Consider the following 9,385-nt stretch of genomic DNA (forward strand, 5'->3'; position numbering starts at 1 on the left):
ACACATCTGGTTAATGTCTTACTGTCATTGTGTCTCTCCATATGTATTACAGATAAGTGATCCTGGACGTTTATGTCAAAAACAACCATGCCCCAGCTTCACATTCTATTAGATAATAAAGCTGTATAAAGAGGTGCCGTATTCTTTTATGGTTTTAAAAGACCACATAAACTCTTGAGACATTTATTGACACAGTGATAAGAAGTTTCACATGGCAACACGTTCCTTTATTGAAACAAACATACCAATGAAATGCGGAACAAATTTTAAAATAAGGCTGGATGCCTTTTTTTTCCAGATGTGTTAAAAAATATTATTCGTTAATTCACAACAGGCATCAAGTCTGATTGAGAACAACTACAAATGTCCTTAATGTCAACAAGACAAGACAATCCAAAGCAAAGTCAATCTTTAGAATATATTGCACTCAACACAAATGTCACCCCAAGTAACACTGGTTTAAACATTTAAAGAGATTTGCATTATCTATAGCATAACTTAGTGTACACTCTCATTCTCTTTTAATGTATTTTTTGCAGTAAAAAAGCTTTTGCAACAAAGATAAAATATTACATTTACAGTATATCATTTATCATCCCTTGTAAATCCATTGGCACGTGCATTAAAGAGATGTGCAGAAAGAGACCTACTCTGCTTCAGCCTTACTCGATGGCTTAAAATGTATTTTATATATAACAATTCATCGGAAATTCTGCCCATTTGATCTGCATGTATTAAATAATAATCATATTGTGTCTCACACATGTCAGAGAAAATGTCAAACACAGCTGCCTGGCACAACGAACGGCAAAGAGAATCTCATACAAGCCCTCTACAAGGTTTGTATATTAGTAATACTGGACGGTAAAGCAAAATAAATACTGAAAGAATTGCTAGTAACTGGCAGTGTAAACCACAGTACCTTTCTTAAATATGTATGTGTTCTGATTCGGTGTCATGAATTTTAGATAAAGTTGGCCGATCTGCAGAACAATAAAAATACTTCAGCACTCACAGTTAATATCTTTGGCCAAGTATATTCTGTAACACAATTTGTGTTTGCAAACCCAATAACCCCAATAAAACTGGTAAACTGCAGAGGTTATTATTATTTGTAAGCTTTGAATAATCTGTATTTTTTCTACTGTTTACCATCTAAAATAAGAAACAATTTTGCGAGTGGTTTGTCTGATTTCAGTGGTGACAGATTGAAGGGAAATGTAACAGCTGATTCAGCCCTAGTAAGCTTTCCTACATGGGTTGTCTGAGGTCTGGCAGCCCATGTTGGTAAATTTAACCAGCACGCGGAACAGAGTCCCATCCTCACACATGCACAGCTTGTACCTTTCAAGACCGTCTTTGAAATACACATCTCCTGCAGAGTTAGGGATGCGCGTAGCATTGAACATGACCGATCCATTGAGGACGATGCTGTTCTCCTGCAAAGAGAAAAATTCTTGACTCCTGTATCTTGTCTTCAGATCAGACTTTACACTTTATATTGTGAGACATACTTACAGCTCTGAGCTCAATGTCACCACCCATTTTGAACTCTACAGTCCGGCCCATGATGTTGACCCCTTCGTTTCCACGAATTATGGCCTTGCTGTCTCCTTTAATGTTCAGGTCAGATGATGCACTGCTGGTGATCTAGTAAACAGAGAACCAAGCTAAAAAAATATACAGAATTCTTCTAAAGAAATTGCTGTAACAAAGAAGTTAATGATGTAATCTCACAATTTGTATGGTAGTCACACAGGATAGTCTAAAATTAAGGCAAGGAAGCAGCACTTACTTAAATATGAGACACTCAAATACATATTCAGGCCTTCATTTCACAACACTTGTAAAAGCTCTAGTGTTTGGGATTACAGTTTTTTAACTTCTTGCGTTTATCGTCTTTGCATAGATTTTGTCAGATTCTCTCAGGCCTTGTTTGACAGCTTTACAACTGCAAACTTCACGTCCACAGACATTCAAGTCTGGGCTTTAGATGAAACACTAAGGGGCATTCAGATATTTTCTGAATATTTTTGAATATCTTCAATTTATTGGGCATAATCTGCTTTAGCAGCAGAAGTACACAAGACCTTAATGTAACATTTGACATGTCTGGACTAACAAACTAACTACAACTTACTTATTTTGCTGTCTCTCAATGTCATTGAGAAATCTGAAAAATGATGGTAGGTGAGCAGGTTGGTGATATTGCTGATACCTTTATCAGCATTTCCTTCAGTGGAATTTCTATTAACAAAACACTGTCCCTTTTAAGAAAATGCCAAAATCTCACTCTCATCTGTCATTAGTAATGACAGACTAGCTAGCGAGCTAGTCTTAATGATTGCCACCAACAGTGACTAAGCATGAATCTAAAGAAACGGACTAAATGTAAAAGGTGCTGCATCATCTACACAAAACTAAAACTGTCATATGTGTATTTTTAACCGTATGTGAATATTTCATTCAGGCATGCATTGGAGGAAAAGGATCACCACTACTGGGAGACATGCAATATCGGCCACATGTTGTGAAACCCTAAAACAATTAGTAAATTACCTTCCTGCCGCAGCCATAAGTCGGTTATTAGTGTTATACACACCCTTTCAGTTGAGGCCTTTTTAACACTGAGGACTTTGACTCCTTTGGGCAGATGAAACTCATGGTTTTCAAAGTCTGTGCTGAAGAATGTAGTCTGTGTGCGAGGGTCTGTAAAGGATATGCCAACATCACTAACGACTGACGTCTTGTCCTTTTCTACACTCAGCTTGGTGTTGCCTTGCTGGAATACTACCTGGAACATTACACATAAATTAAAAGAAGTGAGTGAGCACAGATCTTTTTGAAGTGTTCAGCTTACATGGTTCTTGGTTTCACACCTGGTTATTATTGCCCACAATGACCAGGTTCTGGTCTTTACGCCCCCCTACTGTGCTCTTGTGCAGTGGGTGAACAATGCCCATATCTGCTTTCTGCTTGAATCGCAGCAGGCCGCTTTCATGGAACTCCATGCTGTCGCACCCACTTGGACCAATGCGGATAACTGTCCATATCACCAGCGTGATCTGATGGACAGAGGAGTGGAGATTTTAACAGACTCATCACATCCATTCATGTGCATAGTGAATGACAAAGTGAAACACGCACAATTAGGTTAATTAAGGCAAGAAGGAAGAGGAGGACAATGATGCAAACAGCCATGTTTCCTTTGCGTCCTCTCAGCCCTGTCTTGTGAAGGCGCTCTTCTTCTATGGGTACATAGCCTGCTTTGAAATTACTGTTGTGCTCTTTGTTGATGTTACGTCTTTCTATGGCCTTCTCTCGCATGGACTTCTTCACAGGCCCATTGGAGCTTTCCTACAAGGTAGAAGAGGTTTTTAACAGGAGAACAGCCATTAAACTACAAATCAAGATGAACTATTTCCTTAAATACTGCTGCTTGAATGCTGTCTTGTTCACTTTAATTGATTGTTCTTTCTGTTTGTATTGATTTGTCTGTTTAATGTTTCAATTTAATGTCAAACAAAATTAAGTTCTAGTATGTTTCCACTGAGCTCTGGAATGCCACTGTTACATGCCCCTCGACAGCCTGTCTGTGGTCCTAGCTAAAAATAAACTGCACTCATCTTGGCAGCAAATATGAAACGCGCTCCACTGTCTCGTACATTTTCCTGTTACTTCGTCGATACAAACTTGGCCTTCGTATTAAAACAATATTTTTCATAATCATATAACGCTGAGATTTACCTATAATAACGAAGGCCATTAACGTCATTTACGACTGACATAACCATTAGACCAAGAACAAAGCCCAGAACGTTTTAACTAATTCGTTAAAATACATATTTCATAGTAGCTGCCCTGAAACATATGACATTGCTTTCATGACAAAAATAAAATAGCAAAAAAAATGGAAGAATAACAACAAACACAGCACATAACGGACCTGCTCAGACGCCATGTTGACCCTCCCTCTTCTGCCTGCAGAGTGAGGGGAACATACCACGTCTCACAGCTGAAGGTAAAAATACAAACTGTATTTTGAGCTGTTACCTAATACGTTCAAGTAAAACTACTATATATACATGCTGTGATGCCGTGAGACAAACGACGGAAAATCTGGGTTATTCTATTAACATTTTATCTCGACTAAAAGCCAGCGCTGCGATGATAATAAAAGATGGTACATTCCAAGTTCAACCAGCCAATGGCAGAGACGTCCTAAAATAGGAAAAACGGGTCCATTCATAGTTTCCATAGAGAAACTGCCAAACCTTTACCATGTTAAAACTTCCATTTGAAAATAATAAATAAATTAATAAATAAAATAAAAGAAGCGAAATTATTATCATCATTATTATTATTACATATTATCAGTGCAATCTGCAGCATGTAGCTCTACAGCCGTTTGGTGGTGGTGGTGTTATTGATTTGATGGGGGGCTACTCATTGTGTTAATGACAATTTTAATGACAACTTTTTTTAATGATTATAATATACTGATTTGACAACGTTCCCAGCGCACTCAGTGTCATACTGTATCGTATTATAATCGGATTTGATGTAACACAGGCACTCATTGGCATTGTTTCAGCCCCGCAGGAGTGCATGTTACTCTGCAGGCGTTTGGTGTCGTTTGACAGTGTGACATTACAGTCGTATTAACTTAACAGCAGAGCAGAACCTGCTGAGGACTGACTGGGAGGGCCGTGCTCACACTTTGTCTGCCACGACTCATTTATTTACAACTCTTTGGTTGCTTTGGTTGTCGTCTCCTCACTTGGTTGCCACAACCGAGGCGGTGCTTGGCATCTGTGTCGTAGGTGGCCAGGACAGGAATTTTTACTAGACTCTCTTGGCTGCTGTCCTCCTCCTGGGACACTCTAAGACCTCCGAGGATTAGTTATTGTGGACGGACATGGCCGACACTTTAAGGAGATTGACAAATACATCTTCCTTCAGCGTCTTACAGGACAAGCTTGAGAGCTGGCACAAGGACTACCATGTAAGTTCATCAATAAGTCATCGACCTAAATCTGACCAAACCGCTTCACCAGTGCTCGTAGCCTGTTACACTGTTCTTATCCCGGGTCTACAAGTTGCTCATACTTGTATGCACTTGAAAGTTTTAGTTAAACGCTTGCTGATAACAGTTAGAAGTGATAAATGACTTTGTTTACTCGAGTAGAAAATTGACTCGAGTAAAGCATTTATTATTTTATCCGTGACAAAAGCAGTTGGGGCACGATGGTTTAAAATGAATGAAATAAAACATCACAGCAAAGGAATGCACTTGATTAGATTACATTGATTTCTCAGCAGAGTTTGGTTGCTAGGGACGCCAGTCGTCATGGCAACTCGATCCTGGACTATTCCGTCTTTTGCTCTGTCAGGATGATTCACTTCCACTTACTTCCGGTGAAGACCTGCTGACGACAGAACACAGCGCTTTACGGTGACCGGAAGTTAAAGTTCTAAACTTCAAATTCAGAAGTACTTGCAGGCTGTGCTATCATTTATTTAAAGTTCACAGGTTGTTTTCGTGTATTATGGCAATGTTAAGACACGCAACTCTTTTATCAAGGTTCCAGTGTTTATGTTAGTAAAACGCCCTCTGCTGGACACTTTGAACCCCATGTTCACCCTTAATAGGATCCTCACTGATGCCCTGGCCTGTTGTAGTCCATTTTGCCATTATGGGCTAATCTACCTATTCTTCTTCCTTCCAGGTGCTGTCTGTGTCTCAAGTTAATAGTTTACATTGCTTCATCAGGTTGTTTCATCATCAGACCTCATATCATAAAAGCTTTCTCTTCCTCTCAGCACCTCCACCTCTGACTGACTCCCAGCATCCCTGAGTCTAAGCGTTTGGGTTACATTTATCCTTTCAGGTGATTTCCTGTGACCAGAACTTGAACAGATGTTGTGAGCTGATTGAACTCACCGCCAAGGTCCAGGGCCAACTGTTTGCCATCCTTAACCTCACAGCAGCTGAAGGTATGTCTGTTCTTTAAAAACACATGACCACACACTTCTAGCTAATTGTTTTTTACCATGAATTAGGAGGGCCATATGCTGGAGTGGACACCCTCAAAACACGACTGCTACCATGGCTTGGAAGCTGTTTCTCACTGGCAAAGACCTCAGTCTCTGATGACACCAGTCTACAACTCATCCAGGTAAAATAATCTATCCTGTAGCATAGGAATCAAGATTAATCTCATCCAGGGTATCACTAGATAAGGCTACGTCTGTATCATCATTTGTTCCTGTCAGGATTCAGTGGAGAAGGACAGAAGGATCAGGGAGCTCTCCCTGTCCCATGACAGTGACATGCAGAAGATGGAGACTCAACTGTGTTCCACTCGCCTACAGCTGGACTCAACCAGAGCAGAGTGAGTCAAAATCATAGAAGCCACCTCTGCTACCATGGCTCACGTTTAACTGTGGCTTGAATAATTACACTCTATAATTTACATGTACTAATGCTTTGACAGACTGTTTGATACTCAGAAGGAACTGGATGATACAAAGAGCAAATCAGCCACCACCCTGCTGGCCACTGAAGATGAAATATTACAGCTGAAAGAAGAGTGGGTTATCTAGTCAAATACTGCCATAATACATCAGAGTTCAATTCAAATATATATGTTTCCCTTGATATGTGTGTTCCAGTTTGCGATCTGCACACGAGCAGGTAGAGATTTATAAGAGGAAGCTGGATGCTGTGGATGACTACGAGCGGCAGATCCGCCTGCTGAGAGATGAAGTGTCCTACCTGAGCGCAGAGAAGGCCATGCTGCAGGAGAGGTGCTCAAACACCGTGCACACCAGTGTCTAACACAAGGCACATTGTTTTATGTTTTCATTCCTTTCCTCTCAGGTTGGTGAGAAGTCGTTCTCCGAGCCCTCTGCCCAGGCTCAGCCGATCCTCCAGCCCTGTGAGGAACGAGTCACCCACCAGGGCCCAGCTCACCAACTCCTCCCGCCATGCACGCCTTGTATCACGCTTAAGTGACCTGTATGCTGTGGAACGTCTGGAGGCCCAGACCCTGCTTCGACGCTACATTTCTGACTTGGATATGGTCCAGAAAATTATCTTCATTGCTGTTGTGGTATGGCTGTAATTATTTCAGAGTTTGCATGACTATGAGCAGAGCAGGTGTGTGTGTGTGTGTGTGTAGGAAAATATGTGACGCATCTGTTTGTTATGGTGTCAGGAGTCCTTCAAGACTGCAAAACTGGCCTACCGCCAGTTCAAACTGCGAGTGAGGAAGACATTGTCCACGTCCTACTTTGGACCTGAAAGTCTTGAGGATGCAGCTGTGGACTACATCGTCAGGAATCTGGACCTCTACGATGTTCAGGCCAGCGTCAATGTGGGCCAGAATCCTTCTCTGAGGCATGCACATTGTTACCAAAAAAGAGTGTATCTGACTGTGTTTTTCATCTCCCAGGATGTGATCAATGCCATGAACGTTAACCCTCGGATCTCCTTCCCACCAGAAGTGGACTTTGTTCTCATCAGTACCCTGATCAGGGAGATGTGCAGAGTGGCCTTCGCCATGCAGACACTTGACCCGCCTCTGGACCTGGCCTTTGCTAGTGATGGAGAACTATACAATGACAGCAAGTGAGTCCTTAAACAGAGTCACATACCTTACACGCCACATTACTCAGCAATCATCTCTCTCTCTCTCGCTCTCTCTCTGGCAGGTACCGGCGCAGCTATGACTCTGAGTTCAGCGCTCCTCTGGTCATGTACCATGTGTGGCCGGCCTTGATGGAGGGAAACACTGTCATTGTGAAGGGCGAGGCTGTAACCAGAAGAGGCGCTGTGGTACTGACTTTATGATACTTCTAAAAAAATAACTTCAGATATTTGTTCGTAGAAGTATGAACAGCTGAGTTGTGTACCCTGTGTTTTCAGTGGAGTAGAAGTCGAAGCAGGAGCAGGAGCACCAGCCCTGTGCGCGCTCGCTCCCTCAGCCCAACTCGCAGCCTTGTAAGTCTCTACAAATTCTGAGAAACCAAACATCTATAAAAAGAAAGACACGATCTGGTGATTCAGCCAATTGTCACTTAGCTAATAATAATAATTAGATTGATTTCACTCTTCCGATTTAACATGCACAGCCATGGCCATAAGGGTATGTATATTGTGACACTAACTATACACAGTAGTTATTAAGTATTAATTATTTAAACTTCTACAAAAACCTAAAAAGCATCTTCATGTTTTTTAGGCATTTAACAGCAAAAGAAGCCTGTCTCCTGAACGCCTCACGGCCAGCCGCCTGTGAACTCACCATCAACAATGGGCTTCATGTCTGTGACATGTATGGTTAGACACATGCCTTACCAAATAAAGCCATGAGATCCTCACTTACCTGATCAACCAAAGGCTGTTCAGATTAAACTAATCAAACACCATAAGCTGAGATACCTGGCAGCTAAATGAACAGTGTACCATATTTATTCTGTGACTGAGTTTTTGTAGACACTAACAGTATTTAGTCAAAATCAGAAGTAGATTTTTAGGTCAACAGTAGACCTGCACACTAGCACTTTTGTTAGTCTTTACTTAAATTAGGATCCATATTCAACATGTAGCCCTGTCTGAATAGCAAGTGAGCTGTGAGGCAGACAGTCTGGTGCTAATGATCAGTGCTAACATAACATCCTCCGGTACTTCAGTGGTTAATGTCTTTGCTCTTAGTGGTTGCTGTGCTGTTGTTTTTATTAGAAAATATTTGGTTTCTTCTTTTTATCTTTTGGTGCTGTTTTGTATGAGTAACACCCAAACAGCCTGTTTTTGACATGATGTTTACTTACATGTGTGAAGTTGATTTTTTTAGGTGAAATTTTGCAAAAGATTAGTTTGTTACTGTTTATTGTTTTTACTCATCTACATGTCACATATCAGCATTGATACTATTGTACTTAGTTTGCCCTGAAATTACTTGATGCAGGATAAATATTATAGCACACATGCTGATTTAAAAATGATTTGATTTTTGCTGTGTGCCTTTTATGATTGATTTTTTATGAGTAAATGACAGACCTGAAATATACTTTTTGTTGAAGTTTTATCATCAGTTTAGAAATATGCCTATAGCTTTAGATTTGCATAGAAGGTTTACTTTAGTATAAATATAATGGCAAGTTTTAACAAATGTCAACACAGATTGTCTAATTCTGGTTTATCACTAGATGGCGCTGTTACTCCACCATTTAAGGGATCTCAACCATTCAAACGCACATAATTTAATATGTATGGGCTTTCATGATTTTTTTTCTTAAAATACATTCTAACGTACTTCACCCTTTACCTCAGTTAAAGTCATTACTGTTGTTTCTACACAGGAACATCATATTTTTCCCA

At 40.5% G+C, this 9,385-nt stretch overlaps 2 protein-coding genes across 2 annotated transcripts; one reads left to right on the top strand and one right to left on the bottom strand.

Moving 5' to 3' along the window:
• Window positions 1-198: 198 nt before the first annotated feature.
• sgcb (sarcoglycan, beta (dystrophin-associated glycoprotein)) lies at window positions 199-4,091 on the bottom strand. The gene is made up of 6 exons (XM_028403799.1): window positions 3,947-4,091; window positions 3,148-3,357; window positions 2,880-3,065; window positions 2,603-2,794; window positions 1,519-1,650; window positions 199-1,439 (listed from the first exon to the last, which is right to left on the bottom strand). Exons 1-6 carry the CDS (start codon window positions 3,959-3,961, stop codon window positions 1,239-1,241), a joined length of 936 nt encoding a protein of 311 aa, XP_028259600.1. The 5' UTR covers window positions 3,962-4,091; the 3' UTR covers window positions 199-1,238.
• Window positions 4,092-4,892: 801 nt separating this feature from the next.
• On the top strand, window positions 4,893-8,309 carry spata18 (spermatogenesis associated 18). Its single transcript, XM_028404354.1, has 12 exons — window positions 4,893-5,005; window positions 5,892-5,997; window positions 6,064-6,179; window positions 6,277-6,395; window positions 6,498-6,593; window positions 6,676-6,810; window positions 6,884-7,115; window positions 7,221-7,379; window positions 7,458-7,633; window positions 7,717-7,840; window positions 7,931-8,005; window positions 8,247-8,309. The coding sequence occupies exons 1-12, from the start codon at window positions 4,919-4,921 to the stop codon at window positions 8,301-8,303; spliced, it is 1,482 nt and encodes a 493-aa protein (XP_028260155.1). The 5' UTR covers window positions 4,893-4,918; the 3' UTR covers window positions 8,304-8,309.
• Window positions 8,310-9,385: the final 1,076 nt, after the last annotated feature.

This window comes from Parambassis ranga, chromosome 4 (genome assembly GCF_900634625.1).
Source record: "Parambassis ranga chromosome 4, fParRan2.1, whole genome shotgun sequence".
Lineage (NCBI taxonomy): Eukaryota > Metazoa > Chordata > Actinopteri > Ambassidae > Parambassis > Parambassis ranga.

Excerpts from the sequence above, each read along its gene's own strand:
- sgcb (XM_028403799.1), bottom strand. Across the intron at positions 2,795-2,879 it reads TTGTGGGCAATAATAACCAG|GTAGTATTCCAGCAAGGCAA; the intron begins GTGTGAAACCAA and ends GTAATGTTCCAG. Across the intron at positions 1,651-2,602 it reads AAAAGGCCTCAACTGAAAGG|ATCACCAGCAGTGCATCATC; the intron begins GTGTGTATAACA and ends TCTGTTTACTAG.
- spata18 (XM_028404354.1), top strand. The coding sequence starts at position 4,919 with ATGGCCGACACTTTAAGGAGATTGACAAATACATCTTCCTTCAGCGTC. Across the intron at positions 5,006-5,891 it reads GCTGGCACAAGGACTACCAT|GTGATTTCCTGTGACCAGAA; the intron begins GTAAGTTCATCA and ends TTATCCTTTCAG. Across the intron at positions 6,396-6,497 it reads CTGGACTCAACCAGAGCAGA|ACTGTTTGATACTCAGAAGG; the intron begins GTGAGTCAAAAT and ends ATGCTTTGACAG.